At 39.9% G+C, this 23,215-nt stretch overlaps 2 protein-coding genes across 3 annotated transcripts in view; both read left to right on the top strand.

Moving 5' to 3' along the window:
• The first annotated feature begins 1,486 nt into the window (after positions 1-1,486).
• On the top strand, positions 1,487-4,144 carry LOC131688939 (DNA damage-regulated autophagy modulator protein 1). Its single transcript, XM_058973580.1, has 5 exons — positions 1,487-1,852; positions 1,990-2,111; positions 2,173-2,402; positions 3,087-3,377; positions 3,437-4,144. Exons 1-5 carry the CDS (start codon positions 1,788-1,790, stop codon positions 3,509-3,511), a joined length of 783 nt encoding a protein of 260 aa, XP_058829563.1. The 5' UTR covers positions 1,487-1,787; the 3' UTR covers positions 3,512-4,144.
• A 219-nt stretch (positions 4,145-4,363) lies between these two features.
• LOC131688906 (uncharacterized) overlaps positions 4,364-23,215 on the top strand; it is a 57,011-nt gene continuing 38,159 nt past the window's right edge. The window contains exons 1-2 of one of the 2 annotated variants that reach the window (XM_058973537.1): positions 4,364-4,590; positions 21,949-22,000. The gene's annotated coding sequence lies outside the window, so the exon portion shown is untranslated. The remainder of the gene's footprint in view (positions 4,591-21,948; positions 22,001-23,215) is intronic. The other variant, XM_058973529.1, reaches the window with a different exon arrangement.

Raw genomic sequence — 23,215 nt, 5'->3', positions numbered from 1 at the left:
ATGTTTTCGTTTTTATATTTCTCCTTTATTTACTACTGAAAAATATTGCCATCCTAAATAAAGTACAGAAAACTGTTTCCACCTTTCTTTTTACATCATCAAACAATTTTAACCGTCGAACTGTCAAATTTAGCCAAGGTTATTTTGCAAATAACTTTCGAAGTGTAAGATTTTAACTAATAGATAGAAATGGAATTTTTTCATGATTCTGATCATCAGATTAAGCTGCATGAGCACCCGAACATTAAAAATATTATGTCGATGTCAAACTTCACGTCGAAGTAACTTGCCAATTTTTTCGAAACTTTGTTTATATTTATTAGCATGCATCTAAGCCGTTGATGATTTTCATTTTCGCAGTATACTCTCAAAAGAAACTTTAAACTGGAGAACCATCAAATCTGACTAGCAAGGTGTCACTCATTCTAAAATTGTTAAATCAGTCACAAATTTTTAAAACTTTCTTCGCACGATTTACACCATTATTACTTGTCTTTACTATAGATATGAAAATAGCTTTTATGACATGTTTTAAATAGAAAGATGATATAAATTATTTTAAACCAAAAAGTATTTTTGAATTACCAAAAAACGTGCACGTCACAGCATATTTTTTGATTCCATATTCCCATTTCTTGGAGTAGAGAACATTTACAGCGTCGTCACATTTCCATAACTGGTTTTATAACAAGCATAAAATATATTTTAGGCGTAGTTCATTGAGCTTAAAATGTAAATATTATTTGAAATTTTTATATAAAATTAGCGTTTATTTTACATTATAGCAAGATCGCAATATTGTCTTAAAACGATGCTCGAAACTTTTGAACGCATCTAAATTCTTATTCATCATTGAATACATAGAAATACAATTTATTTGATTGTGGCAGCACGGATTACCGAAAAATCTATCTGGCTAATTTCAAAATGGCATTAAAATCACAAAAAAAACTTTAATAATATTTACTGCTACACCCAATCTAGACAAAAAATCAAGGAAATTCATCGTTCGGAAACATTTTCAAGCAAGCATATGATAACAATACTCTCATTTCCTCGATGAACACTTTTTTGTGGCTCGGAGTGACAGTTTCGTTCTGGCTGGCTATGACATTCACATTTATTGAGTCTGTTTCTCCCTCCCAGCTTACCAATATACCTACATAGCAGCTGATTCAGAAAATTATGAGCGATTTTGGTCAAACTATTGTAGAAGCACCCGTTTCACCACTCACGTGTTGTTTGAATTATTTTTCGCGCGATTGTAAAAAGCCATCCATACACGTGCTGGCGAGAATTCAAAATGCAAAGCAAAAAGACCGAAAACGTCGTTTGTTTGAGAAGCAGTGAGCTGTGAGAGCAAGAGAATACTATCGAAAGAGAGAACGCACTTAGCGAAAAAGTGACAGCTTTTTTAGTACAGCAATAAGGGCTTACTTCGTTCACTTCGAGTGGTGAGTTTCGCCAGTTTTGACAGCTTATTTTAATTAGAACGACGAACAATAATATTCAATTTACGAGTCGTTCAGATAAGGACAGTCATAACAGAGACCGGGGATTTTTTTTTCCAGCGTAGCTCCTACGCGATCTTCTCTCGAATATGCTGTAATTAGTCATCTAGTTTAGAAATAAAATGCATCCACTCTGGTTGCTGCTAGATTGTGATTAATCGTGTTTAAAAAGTAGTTGTACGAAGAAGTGGAACATTCTTAATAGATATTTGTTCAACCACAGTAATCTAAACAATAACCAAATTTGTCCAGTCTCCGTAAAACTTATAAGTAGAAATGTCTAAGCTTTACCTACTACCGATATCAGTGTTTGTACTGTTCAATTTTACCTTCATCGGAACGTGAGTATCATTGAGTAATCAGCGAACATTTTTTGCGGCATTGCGTGAATCATCATCGCTGTAGCGCATCGTTTAATGGCTTTCTAATAAGCATTCTCGATTTACGGGTGCCTTTCAACATTTTTTTCCATTCGAAGATACATTGCTGCAGTTCTCCAAGGTCACGTTGTGCCCACCGTGCCGTACATAAGCGATGCGGCTACCTATTCCCCCGAAAGTTGCGTCTTTGGACAGCTGATCAGCTTGGGGTGTGTTTTGCGTTAGTATCTATAGATGCCTAGCTTGAATCGGATATAATGCTATTTTCTTCGGTTTTCCAGTCGGCATCACAATCTACGTACGGTTTAGGCAAATTCAGGAGATTTCTCTGCGACATGCCGATGTGCAACGGGCCCTCGAACGGATGAATGGCCGAGCCTTCTGGGTTGGTATGGGCTCTTGCTTGGGTATCAGTATTGTGGGTAACTTCCAGGAGACAAACGTACGCATCGTGCATTATGTGGGGGCTTTCCTGGCGTTTGGACTTGGTACACTCTACTACTGGATGCAGGTAATTGATGAGTTTTGATCTGGTTTGTTTTTCTTCATATTGCTCCGGCGCATTTGAAGAGCTGCAAATAAGCACTCTATAGAACCATTTTTGTTACATAAAACGTAATTACAATCTCTTACCGATCACGTTTCTAGCCACCAAATAATTTTTGAATATTTTCGAAATAAGAACTTGTTTGTAGCGGAACTCAAACTGTGTCAAAAATTTTCATTCTTGCACCGGGACACCGCCTACTGTATCTGTAAAAAATCAGTTTTGATGGTAAAATGGGCATCAGGGGTGTACCGGGTGCGTTATTGATTTGATCGATTTCTAGAATCGATGAAACATGCAAATAGTAAAATCTTCAATCCAGGTTTATGGGAAGCTTCTTTTCTACATATTTCGTTATAGTTATCTGCAATTCTAGTATCTACATTATTTTTTATCTATTTTCAATTTTGATTTAGTCAGTTTACAGCTCTGAATAAATTTAGAAATCCCTGTACGATATATTTCTGTGAATTAGAAGATTTGGACTTATGGTACATATTGCGTGCAATGAAAATGATCAATTGCTGAGATAAACGGATTAAAAAATGAATCCAAAAAGTCATGATAAAATTTGTCATTCTCGCCTATTTGCAACCAATTACTTCACGGACTTATTACTGCACTCTAAAAATACCATTTCCTTTCCAGGCCTACATTTCCTACCACCTGCAGCCCTACATCGGTTCGATGATGAAAGCCCACATCCGGCTTGCAATCGCATCAATTTGCACCATATTCTTCATCATTGTCGCCGTAACGGGCATCATCTCGCACATTCTGTTCAACGGTACCGACCCACGGAAGTGGTACCCGTCGGACGGAGGCTGGGAGTACCACGTGGCAAGTTCCATTTCCGAGTGGATTGTCGCAACGGCCTTCTGCTTCTACATCCTAACATTCACCGACGAGTTTCGGGTAATGCAGTTGGATCATCCACCGGTAAGTTGCTTCCGTCCATGAATCCAAAATCATCTCAGTGAACGTATTTTTTCCTGCAGCTAATCTTCCTCGAGGTTGAAGAATCGCAATACTACGAACCAGTAATTAACGAACCGGTCAGTTCCGATTCGTGATGCGTTTCGTCCGAATCATCACCACCCGCAGCCAACGACCGATCGAAGCGTACCACGCCTTCTGTCCGGAAACCGATCGAAGAGTCCATCCCACGTATCACGTCCAAGCAGCGCTCGCTAAGCCTGAACGATCTTGATCTTCTGAAGCAAAACATTGACCGGGAGCGGCGGCAGCATCGCTGTGCTCATCACAACTTTCGGACTAATTCCAACGTGGAACGGATCTGTGATGGGTTTAACTGTATCATCAATATCAAGCATTCATTTAATAGTCAAATCGGGACCATCGACAGTGCAGGGTTGTTTGAGCTTCCGACTGGATTGGGTGATTCTGGGTTTGATCTCTGCTCCTCGGAGTTGCAGTTGTTTGAGTTGTTTCGGGAAAAGCTTGACCCGCGGAAGATTGCTTCGCTCTCGATGTCGCTGATGCTGGTTGCCATTCTGGAAGCGCTTCACACGCTGACCGTCTTCTTTAGTGATAATTTTAACCGGCACACTAGCTATTTGTAAGCTACGCGCCTCGTCATATCATGTTTATTTTTTCATGGAGACATTTTGTTTAATAGTACCTACATTTTAGGATTGACTGGGTTTGTCTTAGAATATTGTAAGTTTAAGATTACAGGCTGTAATAAAGTCATTATATTCTAGGTTGTTTTGTTTTTTTTTTCTATAGAGAACAATCAGCTGAGTGAATTGGGAGTGAATAAAATATTCACCACCATAGCCGAGAGAGAGAGAGAAAGTGGTGAGTTGGAATTGGCCGAACGCCAATCAAAACAAAACAAACAATAACTGCGCGGATGCGCGAGAGGACCACGCGAATGTGCTGCGCATGATGATAAAAAATACAAATTGAACAAATTCCACTACATTCGAGAGGCTCTGATTTCATCATCAGATTGTGTTCGTGTACGAAGAACGGCGGACGTGATTGTTTTCATTTAGTGCTAAATCGCTTAATTCGAGTTAATTTTTGTGCAAAAAGGTTGAAGGTGGTTCTCGGAGGATACGTTTCGGTCGCTAATCAGAAGTTTAAAGTGAAAACACCGTTTGAGACGTTCTATAGTCTCGGGAAGGTAAGTTTACAAATGAACGAAGATTAGGATCATATTCATCATAGCGAGGCACTTATTTGGCAGTAGAAATTCCAACCAAAACTGGTTTTCGACGAGGAATGACGCAATTCAATTGTTCGTCGATCTAGTACTATTCCTGTCGGCAGTCCAATGACCGGTAGGAATAATTGAGCATAAGTTGATTCTCACCTGAATCATACAGGATTATGTAATCGCTTGGATGACATTTTAGCACCGCATGTACTTTTTTCAAAACAAGGTTTTCTGAACATTATCGCCTTCATGCTGTTATCTTTCTCTGGTTTGTGGTGAGATTCGACCACAGCAAGAACCCAGATATGAACAAACTCTAGAAAATGAGTTTCCGATAGATTCGAAGTACCCCAATTTGTAAATCAAAATGTTTAAAAAACTAGAGACGGCCCCTATGTTTGAGTAAGCCGGGCAAACGAGTGGATCACAGGTTCGCTTGCTTCCGACGGCGGGTCGGCGACCACCTCGCCGGGCGGATCCTCAGCGGCTTTGCGCCGCTTCGGTTCCTATAGGCCTCGGTTACGCGGTTAAGCCGCATCGAAATGGTATCCCTTAAACAGAGGTTCCCGAAGGGTATCGGATAGTTACCGGAACCCAGTAAAGTTCAACCGAAAATGAGCCGGAATTCTTATTGGTTTTAATTAGTATTACGGCTGTGATACTACCGATTTTAACTAGAATCGGTTTTGTCACTAAAGCCGGAATTGACTAACCCACTGAGACGTCCAAAAAATTGTTTCAAAATCGTTCAACACGGGTCCAACGATGGACGTTCGTCGAACGGTTATTTGGACGTTGTCCAAATTGGTCCAACGAACGTCCTTCATTGGACGATTTTGAAACCAACCGTTCTTAGAGGGAATCCATGTGCAGTTGTGTTAGTGCGAGATTGAGGTTAAATCGGGTGGAATTTTTGCCAAATGAGATTAAATCAGATGGCCAATTGAAAACAACGCGTTTTATGTATGTTGTCTACACGCCACCGAAAAACTACCTATAATTCTGTACTTTTGACTCAATCTCGTGGTATCGTGCAGGAAGGTAAAATTAGGTAAACCGTGTTGATGGTAGTTTCCATTTAACTACGGCAAAAATAACTCAACCTTGAGTTTAATTTACTTAAATTTAAGTTGAATTTACCTAATTTTGAGTATACCCCAAACAACTCAAAAGTACCTTCCTTCACTGAAGACCTCGACTGAGTCGAATCTCTCGTTTTATTTTTGACAACACTAATAAGTGCGAAAGCGACGCACAGCTCAAAAGTACCTAAATTTAAGTTAAAAGAACTTATTCTGTCGGTTATTTCTTGAGCGTTTTTTCAAAACGTCATATCTGCAATGAGTTACTCTCTTTGTTTACTTTCTCTTTCGATTTTTATGGCGTCACTATAACACTTTTCACTTATTTTACAGTACAGATCGGAAGACGGTGGTTTTAACTAGCATATTATGCAAAGAGCTGAGGGATAAATGTTAAAATGACCGAATTATTAACAGAAGAGAAAGTAAACAAAGAGAGTAACTCATTGCAGATATGACGTTTTGAAAAAAACGCTCAAGCAAACTTATTGAAAAGGTTCTATGTGCAAATGAGAGCCTCTGTTTACTTTCTCTTCCGCTAATAACTCGGTGGCATTTGCGTTTGCTGCTTAACTCTTTGCATAATATGCTAGTCAAAACCATGCTCTTGCAATATGTACTGGATCATTATTGGAAAGATTAATGGTAATGCCGTGAGAATCGGAAGAGAAAGTAAACAAAGAGAGGCTCTCTTTTGCACATAGGTCCATTTCAAAAAGTACGCGAGAATTGTGTTCAGGGATACCAGGTATCTCTTTCAAATGTCTTCACATTTTACAGAAAATCTTGAGCGTTTTTTCAAAACGTCATATCTGCAATGAGTTACTCTCTTTGTTTACTTTCTCTTCTGTTAATAATTCGGTCACTTTAACATTTATCCCTCAGCTCTTTGCATAATATGCTAGTTAAAACCACCGTCTTCCGATCTGTACTGTAAAATAAGTGAAAAGTGTTATGGTGACGCCGTAAAAATCGAAAGAGAAAGTAAACAAAGAGAGTAACTCATTGCAGATATGACGTTTTGAAAAAACGCTCAAGAAATATCTTCATTCCCACTGAGACGTCCAAAAATTTGTTTCAAAATCGTTCAACACGGGTCCAACGATGGACGTTCGTTGAACGGTTATTTGGACGTTGTCCAAATTGGTCCAACGAACGTCCGTCATTGGACGATTTTGAAACCAACCGTTTTTAGAGGGTTATGTTTTCAACGACCAGGATTCTGAATCGGTTATTGATTTTGAGCCAGAATTCTGCCAGAAGTCAGCCAGACATCCGAAAAAAAATTGCCTTTAAAATGAAAAACTCGCCCACTGAGACGTCCAAAAAATTGTTTCAAAATCGTTCAACACAAGTCCAACGATGGACGTTCGTTGAACGGTTATTTAAACGTTGTCCAAATTGGTCCAACGAACGTCCTTCATTGGACGATTTTGAAACCAACCGTTCTTAGAGGGCGTCTTTACAACAATTCAAATGTCTTCAAAATGGAGACAAATCTTCAAATCTGGCATCTCTGATTGTGTTGGTGTCCTAAACGTCAAATAAGTCAATACGAATTAGAACCAGCCAGCATCCCGGCTGTGCTTAACAGAAGTTTCCCAAAACTTAATCTGGGAAATAAAAATTTCCTGGCAACGCTCCAGCACCCCTCTAAGAACAATTGGTTTCAAAATCGTCCAATGAAGGACGTTCGTTGGACCAATTTGGACAACGTACAAATCTCGACAAACATATGATTACGGCCTAAAAGCCAACTGTCAAAAGCCATTTTGAATGGAAATTCCGCACAAACCGTTACACGCCAATCACAGATGTTGGTAGTAAACGAAAGAGAAAAGTTTTCTCTTTCATAAACTGTTGTGAACTGTGTTCAACTGGTAACGGTTTGTCTGGAATTTCCATTCAAAGTGGATTTTGACAGTTGGCTTTTAGGCCGTAATCATATGTTTGTCGAGAAATAATCGTTCAACAAACGTCCATCGTTGGATCCGTGTTGAACGATTTTGAAACAAGTTTTTGGACGTCTCACTGGGACCCCATTGAACGCGTTGAACTCAAACGATTTCGCCACCTGGAAGCAATTTTGACGCTACCCGGTCAAACCATTCGGAATTTGATTCGAAATCCTGAATGGAGTCTGTATGGATTCCAACTCAAATGCAACAACCGATTCTGAAACGCGATTGATTTGGAATCCGTTGTTGCATTTGAGTTAGAATCCATACTGACTCCATTCAGAAATCTAAACCGGTTCCGGAATGAGTTTAACTGGGCGCCAGCTCTGTCCAAGGCGGATACAGGTGTGCACATTTTTTGATGAAGCCGAAAAAACAAATGACGTAGTGGGCCTTTCGGTTGCCATAAGTTTTGTTTCAGTTCGGCTATAGGTCATTATTTGGTTTTTTCGAGGTAAAAAATGTCCTTAAGTGTTCTAATAGGTAGATCGGAGGTGAAGCCCGGCCTTTTCTCACTTTTCATCGAGCGCCAAAGAATCAGGATGTTCGTTCGGATGTTTACTTCAAGGGCCCCGGCCGCCATGCTTATTTTACAAATATAAAACTAATATACTCAAAAGTGTCAAATGTTCCCACCTTTCTCTCCATCTTGAACTAGACCTAAACGGAATTGCTGCTCATTTCCGGCTGTACTTTACGCTTGGATGAAAATTGGGCACCTGGAAGAAATCCTTCATGGATTCCGGAAGCTGTCAAAATTATCAAAATGGCGCTGCTAGAATTCAGCTATTCTCCTGCCACCCCTAGAAACGGTTTATTTCAAAATCGTTTAATAAAGGATGTTCGTTGGACCAACTTTGGATGACGTTCAAACAACCGTTCAACAGATGTCCATTATTGGACCCGTGTTGGTCGGTTTTGAAGCAATTTTTAGAGCCTCTAAGAGTGCAGTTATGGAAGATAGATTCGCCCAACCGGTTCTTTTTTTGTTTATCTTTGATTCTCGCCATATTTGCATTTTTAATATCAAATTTCCAAGAAGATTTTGTTTTAAACACAGTAAGTAATATGGATTTCATGTTTCAAATTACTAAACACATGTTTTTCTTATACATTTACATAAAATTTAAAACAAAATTTGAAAAAAAATACAAGCAAACCTGAAACGGTACGAAATTGGTCCTGCCGGTGCGTGCCTGGCAGAAATCCGGCAGGCAAACCGTTTATAACTTCTAGGCGAAAAATTCTGCCTGAAACTAGAAAAACTCTAGAAAGAGAACTGCGGAGACTCCACACTGGATCGATTGGATTCGCGTTTAGCTGTCAAAAAAACGAATACAGCCGAATATTGCCTATCCTTATAACACAGAGAACAGACGTCCATCTTCATCATTCAACTTGTGTAAAAATCTCTAACGGTATCGAACTAGGGGCAGATCACTTGTGATGCATTTTTAAAAATCAGCAAAATTAAATGCATTTATTTCCATCAAAATAGAAATTCATAATGTATTTTGCGTTGCGTGCAATGTTGTTTGCGTTGCGTGTAAGACGTCAAAACCTTACATTTAACAAAACGTCGAACAAAGTGGATCAGCGTAGGACGTTTGTTAAACAAACTTTTCTGCGAGGGAGTGCAAAGCTGATGCAAAAATGGAAATTAAATGCATTTTTTCTAATTTGATGCAAATTTGTTATACATTCTTAGAGTTATCTGCCCCTAGGTATCGAAGGTAGTTGGGATATCCAAACCAGGTGCGCTACTGTCGTCATGTTTTTTTGTGGCTGAGTTCGACTGAATTGACAGCGGTTATTCCTCAACCCAGTCAAACTAGTCCGGAACCGGTTCCATTCAGGATTTCGAACCGGTTCCGGAATGGATTTGACGGATAGTTGAGATAGGTTGGTGTGGCGGCGCTAGTGTTTATCGTATATTAATTCAAATGTTTATACACGTTTTTTAAATATTTTTGTTCGATCATATATGTCTGTTCTCTGTGCTTTCATCAAAAGCGGGACTAACAAGAGTTGAAAATTCGGCCTTAAAATAAATACATAATATTTCCTACTTTAAAATTAAGTTGAAATTTATTCTTCTGTTGTCAAATTCCTCCACAAAATATTACTTCAATCCCAGAGTTCTATTTTTACCATTTTTTTGTTAACCCTTTTTGTTAACGACCTATTGAGTTAATTTGTCAACAGTTTTTTCGGCATTTAATTAGCAAGGGACTGGAAGGTGAAGTATATTTTTCAATATTTAGAGCCATAGTACTCAAGGGAGAGCAAGGTGTTGAAAGGAGAAAGTTTAGAAAAGCGTGGAAGGATCATATATGCAAGCTTAGAGCTCACCGGCGACTTAACCCTTTGTCTGCTGCCGTAGTGGTCAGGGTCTTTTGGCATTAGAAATGCGAATCACCTGAGTCTACGGCATGTCCGAACAAGCGTAAAGTAACTTGTTACTTCATGCTGTCGGAACCGACAAAAAGTTAAGTCACGGTAAACTTCCACACTAAGCATTTGCGACGTTGAAACTCATTGAATGAGCCAGTTTTGTTTGTTCCCTCACCAATTGCCTGCCTGAGTGATTTTATTTTATCGACTATTGTGACTGTCTCAGCGTGTGTGACAATATGGTCACATGTGTTGCTGATTTGCATTTAACTTTTTGTCGGTTCCGACAGCATGAAGTAACAAGTTACTTTACGCTTGTTCGGACATGCCGTAGACTCAGGTGATTCGCATTTCTAATGCCAAAATACCCTGACCACTACGGCAGCAGACAAAGGGTTAAGTCGCCGGTGAGCTCTAAGCTTGCATATATGATCCTTCCACGCTTTTCTAAACTTTCTCCTTTCAACACCTTGCTCTCCCTTGAGTACTATGGCTCTAAATATTGAAAAATATACTTCACCTTCCAGTCCCTTGCTAATTAAATGCCGAAAAAACTGTTGTCAATCCCAGAGCTTCCCAAAAAGGGTTGCAAATTGTCACTCTAGCTGTAGGCCAAGCTCGACAGTTCTCTGCGGGCCACTATTCACATTATAATGAATTTGCAGTACTTGGCTCATAGTAGACAGAGAGAAAGACAGTAACGAGCTCAACAACACTGACAAAACATTAAGGTTATCTTGCTGACGGGATCGTCTAAGGTTTTGACAAATTACAACAAAATGGGGACATTCCACAGTGAAAACCATCCGCAAATGGAATGGAATGAGGGACCATTTTCAGGCCGGTCTATTGTTGTGCCGGTACTTGAAGCACAAAACTTGCAGGGAGATATTTTCGTGAACATTTGCCATTATTGTTGCCGGTGGTGTTTCACATGCTATCGTTGTTCGGTAACTGTCGTTGACGAGAAAATGAAATTGCGACCTACATTGTAAAAAGGAAAGTTGTTTGGTTATCCTGTGAGGTTTTAGTGATGTCCATCGTTTTCGGTGTTTCACATAATTCATTGGGCTTAATGTGTGATCAGTCAACCAATTGTCCATGTGATGCATCAATAAAATCCTTTAGCTAAAGTCTAGACAAGAAGTAGATCACTTGAAATGATTCAAATTTTCGCTAGTTTAAATACATCAAATTAATTTCGGTTTCTTAGAAGTGAGCAGGACTGGCGGATAATGTGGGTAGTATAGGTAGTTATCTCGAAACTTTAAACTAATTAATTTGAAATCTGCCACACCTGTGTCTCGGGTACATTTACACAAATACACCACAAGCGAATTTATGTGAATGTAATGTAAGCGTATGTATTGCGAAAATGCGACAAATCCCCAGTAATAAACTACTCACTTTATGCTTGTCTCACTACCCACTCGAGCTAAAAGTGTAACGCCGGCCCCGCTAGTGAAGACAGGTGAACCGTATTCGCTTTCGGTCTAAGAAAATTTGAGACGACACCCCAGCATAAAAAAGCCAAGACGTAGTCACTTCTAAAATAGTCAATATCACTCATTTATTATTCAAAAGGTCCCGTATCAAACTTGCACAGGCACGAACGAATCATTACTATTTTGAGTCAGTAAAATATGGTGAATTGTGTGCCTGATACCAGCCGAAACGATTGGGAGCCATCTTCATCAGCCATAGTGAGGTGTCTTTCCCCTCTGTAACGGAAGAGCATCATCCCATGATAGTAATGCGAAGTAGGCCCACCCAAGGAGAACGGAGCTACAGACGGTCCTCGCCTACGGATATTTTCCCTTTTAAAACCCCTTTGGCGGGAAGCGTCAAGAGAGAGAAAGACAAGGTTAACGGTTCATACCCAAAATACCAACATTTTTCGTCTCCCATCGACACCATCAGCACCCTCTCTTTGCAACGTTCCGGGACGTGTGATGGAAGTGGCGTACGGTTCGTCATTGTTGTTGTTCTCCCTCGATCCGGGTACAGCGGAGGAGAAGAACACGGACATTTTTCCGGCAAAGCATGTACCATTGTACCATTTGCGGCTTATTTGTATTCATAAATGTTGACTACCATCATCGATCCACAGGTTCGTCCTTTGTCAATCCTCGCCAGCCAGCAGCAGCGGCCGTGGTGGATGTGTGGGTTGAGTGGTCCTTCGACGAAATGGTACTTTGCATTGCCGTCCAGCAGCATTCCGATGTGAATGGATGAATCCTAACGCCACCAAGTTTATTGGTATTTCCTGTGCCTGGTATCCGCCGCATCGTTACCGAGTGATGGGAGCTGTGAAAGCTTTTATGGCGAGGAATTTACGTGTTCAATACTCATCATTCGTACAATGCCGGTATTATATTTGCCAGTAGCACAGCTGATGATGGGACAAGATTCGATTCGATTTCTTTTTTTTTTTGGTCTTGAGAGCAGCAACCCCAGGTTTTGTCATACACGAACTATAGAAATGCCTCAAATGAAAGGAAATAGTCCCAGTTATTAGACTTATTATGTAGTTTGTTATTAGGCTTACTCAAAGTTTAGAAATGTTATTATTAACTTACCCCTATTGCAAATATCAATGCCAACTTGGATTTTTATCCGCATATTATGCTACCTTAACAATGTATCATCCGTCTCCATTTGTACAATCAAATGATTTATTCAATTATTACCTATTCCAACACGTTCAACTTATGTTCCGGATCACAAAAACTACTATCCCCTTTCGGAGAGAACCTTAATGTAAGCATGATTTATTTTTCTACCTCCATCAGCTATACAACGTTGTATATTACAGGTGTACATACGTACATATTCATTAGGGGGAAATTTTCCAACCCGGTCCGAATGTAAGTGATTTAGTAGAACTTTGCCACGTTTTCTCTCGTTCGATCATCCTCCTGCGAGCTCGTTATTATGCACGTGAGCTCTCGAACTGGAAAACGGATGTTAAGTGCAAGCTTTTTGAGGAAATTTGAGCAATGGGGATGTTCATGTTTTCCGGTTTATTTCCGAAATAATTTTATTAGCAAACCCGCCCGGTCAAACCATTCGGAATTTGATTCGGAATCCTGAGTGGAGTCATAATGGATTCCAAATCAAATTGAACAACCGATTCTGAGTCAGAATCGGTTGTTGCATTTGATTTGGAATCCATAATGACTCCATTCAGAAATCCGAACCGGTTCCGGAATGAGTTTAACTGGGCGCGTGTGCGATATCTGATAGCCTAGATCACCTATTCTCTTATTATTCTCTCTGGTAATCACAACTGACATTTTCAATCTAAATTCGATCTGAAGAGACAACCTTATAACCGTTTTAATCTCATAGGTTTTGGCTATGTTGTTCTTAAATATTAACTGAATTGACAGCGGATATACCTCTACCCAGTCAAACCATTCCGGAACCGGTTCGAACTTCTGAGTGGATTCAGTATGGATTCCAGCTCAAATGCATCAACCGATTGAGTCGGAATCGGTTGTTTTCTTTCAGCCATATTCCATACTGAATCCATTCAGGATTTCGAACCGGTTCCGGAATGGATTGGACGGATACTCTTGTGGTGCTAGCGTTTTATCGCATATTAATTCAAATGTTTACACACGTTTTATTAATAGATTTGTTCGATCATGGATGTCTGTTCTCTGTGGTAGACGCCCGGTCAAACCATTCGGAATCCTGAATTGAGTCAGTAAGGATTCCAACTCAAATGTAACAATCGATCCTGAAACCGATTGAGTCGGAATCGGTTGTTGCATTTGAGTTGGAATTGGTTGGAATCCACACTGACTCCAATCCAAACCGGTTCCGGAATGGGATTAACTGGACCGCTGCCAGCCATGCCCCTCTCAAAACCCTCTAAGAACGGTTGGTTTCAAAATCGTCCATTGAAAGACGTTCGTTGGACCAATTTGAACAACGTCCAAATAACCGTTCAACAAACGTCCATCGTTGGACCCGTGTTGAACGATTTTGAAACAATTTTTTGGACGTCTCAGTGGGAAGCGATGGGCGAAATTGGTACATCGAAATGTCTGCCAGCCATTTTTCGCCCGCTGGCAGCCGAAAGACGGCCGTCTAGCAGCCAGCATTGAGCGGGTAAAGGTCCCTATTTCATACTTGTTTTTCTTCTATTTACAAGTCTCCATCCATACTGGAATAGCAGTCGTTCCCAGTTTGTGTCTAGTCTGATTCAATCGGAGTACACTTCACCACAGAGAACAGACATCCATGGTCGAACAAAAATATTAAAAAAACGTGTATAAAATTTGAATTAATATACGATAAACACTAGCGCCGCCACACCAACCTATCCCAACTATCCGTCAAATCCATTCCGGAACCGGTTCGAAATCCTGAATGGATTCTATATGGAATCTTGCTCAAAGAAAACAACCGATTCCGACTATCGGTTGATGCATTTGAGCTAGAATTCATGCTGGAAGTCTGAACCGGTTCCGGACTAGTTTGACTGGGTAGATGAATAACCACTGTCAATTCTGTCGAACTCAGCCACAAAAAAAAACATGACAGTAGCGCACCTGGTTTGGATATCCCGACTACTTTAGAAACCGTTATGAGATTTTACACAAGTTGAATGCTGAAGATGGACGTCTGTTCTCTGTGACTTCACATTCAACTTTAAATGAATTCGAACCAATCTAAAGTCACACAGAACTTTTTTCGGAAAAATTGTTGCCAGCTCGTTAACACCTTATTTGCTAATGATAATCTTTTGTTCGCTTTGCATTATCTCCTATCCCAAGAGGATTACTAGTTTGAATTGTTTATGGGTTGTTTCATCTTTCCAAGAAGTTCTTTAAAAAAAAAAAGATTTCCGATTTCCTCCAGCTTACAGAAAATCTCTCGCACTCAATCCCAGCTGCAGTTCGACTCGGATAATAACCATTAAAACATCGCTTCACGACACGAAGTCGTTTATCGGTTTTATTGATTTTTTATTCTCTGGCAGTTGGCCCTATGCCCGACATTGGGTATGGTCTCCCGTCTGCGAGCTCTTCTCTCGCCCGCATTCCCATCCTGTGTTCTACAAGACCACAAGAACAAAACAGACATATCCGCCTTTCTCTCTGTCTGTCTCTCCCGCTCGCGTTGCAAATTTGCGGAACGAGATGAAAAGGCCCGAACAAAACAGGAAAGAAATGGAATATACTTTGTCAAGTGTTGGATCCGCGCCTGGTTCCAATTTATATGATAACGACATATCCTCCGGGGTGGTTCTTTATCTTTGGTGTTAGGGCGATGCGGCGTGTTTAGAAGCTATTCGGAACTGTGGCTGTTCCTTATTTGTTGTTTATCTGATTTCGGAGAAGTTTGGTATTTTCTTGGGATTAAAAGTGCAAGGTGAAAAGTGTTACAAGATCCGTTTAAAGCACTATATCGTCTGGCTGCTTCCAAAAACGGAATGAAAAAAGCTTAAACGGCCAAATCGCCAATGGAGTATGGGTTCCTAAAGGTATAAGACAACGGTGAAGTATTTAAAGATACGAATATAGGATTCTTGTCGGAGGATTACCGCCAAACTTGTCATTGTCCGACCGAATATTGTGATCCGCAAGTCGATTCTGGGTCCAAGTTTCAAGAGGTTTTGCTGAGATATACTACTTACAACACTGCCTATGAACTGTACACCCAGATACTGACGAAGCCTCATTGTCTCATCATGGATGATAAAACTTACGACAAGGCGAACTGTTCTTCACCACCCAGCACAAGTTTGATGTTCCGGAGGAAGTAAGGAAACAGAAACTTTCGAAGTTTGCCAATAAATAGGTACATGATTTGGCAAGTGATCTGCTCAAGTGGCAAACGGAGTGCGCCGTTCATAACTACCGGGACTGTAAACGGAGAGATCTACCTGAAGGAGTGTCTACAGAAGCATCTCCTCCCTCTATTGAAGCAAAACGAGGGCCCTACGATCTTATGACTGAATCTAGCTTCGTGCTATTATTCAAATGTTGTGCTGGAGTGGTACGAAACCACCGGGGTTACTTTCGTACCCAAGGACATGACCCCCCCCCACGCACTGGAACTAAAGCCCATCGAAAAATACTGGGCCAGTATGAAGCAGCCACTACGGAGGTCAAATCTGAGGAAGACATGAAGAAAAAGTGAGTTTCCGAACAGAAGAAGCTGAGTGGAGTTAAGCGTAAAGTGCGAGCATACGGTTATGGTATTGAACTTGAATGAAAAAATATGCCAAAAGCTTACTAATAGGCTATATTTTATTGTCTAAAAGTTCGAAAAGGATCGGTCCACTACACCGAGCAAAATTTACATTGAATTTCCATAAAAACGTCTTATGACTTTCAGACATAAGGATTTTAAATGGATTTTATAAATCTGTCTTATGATTTGGAAGGGAAATTTTCCAAATCCATCTCTTATTATTTTCATAAGACAGTCTTATGAAATTTATGAAAATGTCCGAATGAGCGCCATAGGTGCCCATTTATGAAAATTTCTGACATTTATAAGTAGAAAACATAGTAGAAATAACGATTTCCGTAGAACAGTCTTATGAAATTCATTACAATGTTCGAATGAATGCCATGTTTGTTATTTATGTATATTATTGTGCATTTATATAAAAAAAACATGGCTGACATTTCTCGAGCATTTTTAGTAGACAAAAAAACAAAAGTAAAAATCAACCTTGAGAGGATATTAGGTTTTACACCAACCAACATAACCCCACAAAATGAGCTGGATGAACTTCGTTTAACAATTCTCGGTGGTTTGTTTACATGGAAGTTATGTGAGTTTGAATGTAATAGATGTGCACCCGTTGCACTCCAACTCACGCAACTGACAAAGAAAACAAATCACTGAGAATTGTCAAACATGAACGTCATTCCTCATGAGTTCATTCGTGTGGTCATCTTGTAGATCTCAATTCGGGACAAATTAACCGCCAAGTATAGATCCCTTCAGAAGATTGAAGAGAAAACTCTCATTAAATATTAAAATTTGCACATTATGAGCAACGCTTCGTCAATATTTCTTGGGAAACTGGGCTTAGACAACTGGGAAACTGGACTGAATGATAATGATTGTTACTTCTCAAATGATTTTGATAATTATAAAATACGCGTCAGACACTAATTATATGCACAACTTATTTCATTTCAAATAATCGGATATCTTCTGTAAAAATCATAACCATGTATACAGATTTAATGCTCACAGTAATTTATTCAATAACATAAAAACAATTTAAAATTGTTGCAATTTGACTGAAAATCTCACTTCTTTTGTTTCAAACAGCGGTAATCAAAAAGTGCTGAAACTATTAACTCCTGGTTGGCCGTCCAGGCTGTAGGGAATGAGACGAAGAGAGAGAAATATTAAAATAAAATTGATTTTGAACGAGGAGGTTCGACTACTGGTTCGTCCGGACACGACACAGGCCAGTACTGAATTCATAAGAAACAATTATGAATTTTTCACAAAAGTGACGTTTATGAAAAACAAAATACAATTTTATAGAATCAATAATAGATCTCATATGGGTTTCATGAGAAAAACTTATGAAATTCTTAAAGGCATATATTGGAGCGAAGTCATAAGACTGTTTTATGAAATTCATTATTTGTACGTCTATGGAGTGCATGAATAAAGATCAATGAATTCATAAGCCTGCCTATGACATTCTAAAGTGTTCAATGACATCGTCAGAAGGTTGGTTCATATGCCGAGACTTATGAAATTCTCAGATGCTTTTTGCTCAGTGTAGGTAATTTTCAACAGCGTTTGTTTTCCGCGATGCAATTTGATGTGGGACACCCTTTAGTTGCCGGTTGAACGATTTTTGCGTTTTATTTTAAAAGTAGTTTATTTATACATAAGTAAGCAGGATCTGTGTCGTATACAGACTTCACTTCCAAAAATGGCATTTGGGTAGGACGTAACATCCAATAAAAACAAAGTATATTATTTTCTTTTTCTTCGAAAATCAAATTTGACGAACGAAACAATAAATTGAAAGTAAGAAGCAGAAGCACTGTACTGAAAAGCAATAGCATTGTCACACAGAGATGCCAGATTTGAAGATTTGTCTTCATTTTGAAGACATTTGAAATGTTGTGAAGACGTATTTTCCATTTTGAAGACAAATTTATTCGTATGTCTGACTAATTTCTGGCACAATTCTGGCTCAAAATCAATAACCGATTCAGAATCCCGGCCGTTGAAGACAAATGAAGACATTTTTATGAAATGTGAAGGCATTTGAAAAAGACACCTGGTATCTCTGTTGCCACACCTTAAAATGCAGTACATTCCCAGTCACCAAAATTTCTGGGAGAGGCTGTCCTGCTAGATTTCTGTAAGTTTTGGTTTGGAAGCTCTGTTAGATTTCTGTGCGCATCCTATCGGGTTAGTTGAACTAGGGCTAAATCGGTTTCGCTCGCGTTTTCTGGCAAATTTTCACAGAAACCGAGCAAAACCCTGGTCTAACTCGGAAATAAATCGTTCAAAGATCCTGGTAATTCCTACCTGGTAGAATTTAGCACGAATCGAGCAAAACAAAGATGTGACAGGAAGCGTATTACTTGATCGTACATTCCTGACTGGATTCTGGATAAAAGTGAGCAGCATCGGTTAGTTTAACCGCTTCTGTCAGAAACGGTTGTTGCATTTGAGCGAATTCTTTGCCAGAATTCTCGCACAAATCGCGCAAAATGCTGGCAGAAACGCTGCCAGAATCAATTTCACTTTGCTCAACTTTTGCTAACTTTCTGCTTACCATGGTGAAGTGAGTGGGAAAGTGAGGAATAAGAGAGCATGAGTAATGTTTATTTACATTGCTCGATTGATCTGCTCAATGCGGCATCACAGAGAACAGACATCCATGATCGAACAAAAATATTTAAAAAACGTGTGTAAACATTTGAATTATTATGCAATAAACACTAGCGCCGCCACACCAACCTATCCCAACTATTCGTCAAATCCATTCCGGAACCGGTTCGAAATCCTGAATGGATTCAGTATGGAATCTTGCCCAAAGAAAACAACCGATTCCTACTCTATCGGTTGATGCATTTAAAGCACTATTTACACTCTCGGTGAAAATGAACGTGAACATGTGTTGAATACCTTCCATTGTTCACGGTGGAGGACGTCGTGAACAGTTTCATCAGCGAACACCGATTTCACGCTCAACTGGCAGTTTACAGTTTGTCAGAATGTAATTTGGTATTCGAAGGTGAACGTTCACCGTGAACAGCGATGACATTTATATTCACCACTCCGCATCAATTCCGCCCATCGTCGCGTTTACACTCCCGGTGAACAAGTGAAATATCCACTGCGAACATATTTCACCGTGGAATATTTAAAATGATCGGGGAATACGAAAATTATTACATTGGTTCAATTATATCGAATAATTGTGCATGGATTCGCTAAGTATATTAATGAACTATCGTTTAATTCCATTTTCATCAATTTCTATGCACTAATAAGTGAGATATTGGAAAAAAACAATTTGGTTCGCATCGATTTCACGTTCATTTTCACCGAAGGTGTAAATAGGCCTTAAGCTGGAATTCATGCTGGAAGTCCGAACCGGTTCCGGACTAGTTTGACTGGGTAGAGGAATAACCGCTGTCAATTCTGTCGAACTCAGCCACAAAAAAAACATGACGACTGTAGCGCACCTGGTTTGGATATCCCAATTACCTTCGAAACCGTTGGGGATTTTTACACAAGTTGGATTCTGAAGATGGACGTCTGTTCTCTGTGCGTCAATCGTTGGACGTGCTGAACTATTTTGAAACAATTTTTTGAGCGTCTCAGTGGGAACTCAAATGCAACAACCGATTCCTACTCACCCAGTAAATTACAGCCGGAAATGAACTGGAATTCTGGCTGGTTCCAGTTCGCATCCCGGCTCCAGTGACACAACCGATTCTAACTAAAATCGGTTGTGTCACTGGAGCCGGAATACGAACTGGAACCAGCCAGAATTCCAGTTCATTTCCGGCTGAGCTTAACTGGGCAATCGGTTTCCGAAGCGATTATTGCAGGGATACCACAGGTATATTTTTCAAATGTCTTCACATTTCATGAAAAATGTCTTCATTAGTCTTCAACGAACCCTCTAAGAACGGTTGGTTTCAAAATCGTCCAATGAAGGACGTTCGTTGGACCAATTTGGACGACCGTTCAACAAACGTCCATCGTTGGACCCGTGTTGAACGATTTTGAAACAATTTTTTGGACGTCTCAGTGGGAAGGACCAGAATTCTTAATCGATTTTTTAATTTTGAGAGAATTTTGCCAGAAATCAGTCAGACATTCGAAAAAAATGTATTCAAAATGAAAAACACGTCTTCACAACAATTCAAATGTCTTCAAAATGTTTTCACATCTGGCATCGCAGCTTCCCGGTCAAACCATTCGGAATTTGATTCGGAATCCTGAATGGAGTCATTACGGATTCCAGCACAAACGCTACAACCGATTCTGAAACCGATTGATTCGGAATCGGTTGTTGCATTTGAGTTGGAAACCACCCTCTAAGAACGGTTGGTTTCAAAATTGTCCAATAAAGGACGTTCGTTGGACCAATTTGGACAACGTCCAAATAACCGTTCAACAAACGTCCATCGTTGGACCCGTGTTGAACGATTTTGAAACAATTTTTTGGACGTCTCAGTGGGCATAATGACTCCCCACTGAGACGTCCAAAAAATTGTTTCAAAATCGTTCAACACGGGTCCAAACGATGGACGTTTGTTGAACGGTTATTTGGACGTCTTCCAAATTGGTCCAACGAACGTCCATCATTGGACGTTTTTGAAACCAACCGTTCTTAGAGGGTCCGTCCATTCAGAAATCCGAACCGGTTCCGAAATGAGTTTAACTCGTTTAACTACCCACTGAGACGTCCAAAAAATTGTTTCAAAATCGTTCAACACGGGTCCAACGATGGACGTTCGTTGAACGGTTATTTGGACGTTGTCCAAATTGGTCCAACGAACGTCCTTCATTGGACGATTTTGAAACCAACCGTTCTTAGAGGGTACCCACTGAGACGTCCAAAAAATTGTTTCAAAATCGTTCAACACGGGTCCAATGATGGACGTTCGTTGAACGGTTATTTGGACGTTGTCCAAATTGGTCCAACGAACGTCCTTCATTGGACGATTTTGAAACCAACCGTTCTTAGAGGGTACCCTCTAAGAACGGTTGGTTTCAAAATTGTCCGAAGAAGGACGTTCGTTGGATCAATTTGGACAACGTCCAAATAACCGTTCGACAAACGTCCATCGTTGGACCCGTGTTGAACGATTTTGAAACACTTTTTTGGACGTCTCAGTGGGTGGAAGAGGTCGACTAAAAATGTATCGATTATAATTTTTAGTAATCGATTAGTTCGATTATTCGGGTTCTCACTCCTCACCACTCACTACCGAAAATAAAAATCTTGAGCGTTTTTTCAAAACGTCATATCTGCAATGAGTTACTCTCTGTTTATACTTTCTCTTTCGATTTTTACGGCGTCACTATAACACTTTTCACTTATTTTACAGTACAGATCGAAAGACGGTGGTTTTAGCTAGCATATTATGCAAAGAGCTGAGGGATAAATGTTAAAGTGACCGAATTATTAACAGAAGAGAAAGTAAACAAAGAGAGTAACTCATTGCAGATATGACGTTTTGAAAAAACGCTCAAGAAATGTCTCGTGTCATATACCTGCATTGCGGACAGAATTGAATTCATATTAAAAAGTTCACCCACCGTAAATTTTCAACTTGAAACAGGTTTATAGACCATCTTTATTTTGTAGTGTTTAGAGCAGAACAGTAACGAATAAACGTTTTAATTTTTCTTTCCAGCTACATCAATCAAAGTGCCTCATTCAGTTCAGCAGTTTTGAATCAGCAAAAGGTAGGTCGGCGGCATGTTTCTGTAATACTCGGCTCATTCTGGCATCGGCCTCGAACAATTCATTCAATTTCATATTTTTGTCCCTATTTTGTAGATATTGAATCTGATAAATCAGTGTTTAATGAAATGATTTATAAAAGGTCTAGTCCAGCGATTCTCAACCTTTTTCGTGCCACGGACCCCTTGGAAATCAACCGGACTTGTTGCGGACCAGTCGGTCTGTTTTTAGTCGGTTAGAAAACATGACGAAATTTCTAAATCCACTCGGAAAAAAAAATTCGCGGATCCCCAACAACGACTTCATGGGAGCCCGCGGACCCCAGGTTGAGAACCACTGGTCTAGTCTTTCATCTTTCCAGTGATAAAGGAAAAAAAACTTAAAGCAATCCATAGCGCCCAGGCTACATTAAATAATCACAGAATTTTCTTCTCTATTCACGTTCAGTTGTTGCCACATGTGAAAAGCTAGAACGAAATCCTTATTATCATGGCGTGTGTTCGTCAAGTTTGTAGTTAGCTTTGAGAAATTTATTAACCATTAATGCTCCTTTCAAAATATTGTATCAGCTTGACTAAAACACCGCTAATCTTCGTTCCTGAAAATATTTATTTGCGCCCCCTTTGTTTATTACATTTTATCGGAATATTTCGCTCCTTGAGCCTTCACTTTTTCTGCCAAGATGTTTAACCGGTACTGCAAATCCAGTGAACACAACTCCAATTCCTTGGCTTCCTGCTGCTCCAGGGCGATATCCAATTCGTAGGCTTCCGCTTTAGCAATCAGCTTGTCGAACTTGTTCTGCATTTCCAAGTTTTGCTGGCGGACTACGGTAAAGGTACGGGCAGCGTCCATCGCTGCACGTTTCACCGCGGCAGCAGTCAAATCATCCGACGACTCCGTGGACTGCGAGGATGATTTTAGCAATTCCAAAATGTGCTCATCCGATATGTAGTCCTCGATTTTTGATGGCTTCCGTTGGAGTTCTTGATATTCCAGGATGGCTTGTTTTAAGAGTTGCTGATTGGACATGTTTTGGACGATTATTTTTGTGGTTTTCGAAACTGTTTATTGCTTATGAGAATTTAAGTGGCACTAACAGCACTACACGCTTACCGGCCGTTACCTAATTTTGGGTAGAATCCTACCCAAAATGGACTAAAGTGCATCTCCTCACTTTTGGGTAACAAGCTTTGAACTTAAATTTTGGGTAGTGT

The sequence above is a fragment of the Topomyia yanbarensis genome, chromosome 1, assembly GCF_030247195.1.
Source record: "Topomyia yanbarensis strain Yona2022 chromosome 1, ASM3024719v1, whole genome shotgun sequence".
In the NCBI taxonomy this organism is placed as follows: domain Eukaryota; kingdom Metazoa; phylum Arthropoda; class Insecta; order Diptera; family Culicidae; genus Topomyia; species Topomyia yanbarensis.
Note: the sequence above shows the minus strand (reverse complement) of the source record. Positions and strands in the feature narration are given on the sequence as shown.

Excerpts from the sequence above, each read along its gene's own strand:
- LOC131688939 (XM_058973580.1), top strand. The coding sequence starts at position 1,788 with ATGTCTAAGCTTTACCTACTACCGATATCAGTGTTTGTACTGTTCAAT. Across the intron at positions 2,112-2,172 it reads CAGCTTGGGGTGTGTTTTGC|TCGGCATCACAATCTACGTA; the intron begins GTTAGTATCTAT and ends TCGGTTTTCCAG. Across the intron at positions 3,378-3,436 it reads TGCAGTTGGATCATCCACCG|CTAATCTTCCTCGAGGTTGA; the intron begins GTAAGTTGCTTC and ends TTTTTCCTGCAG.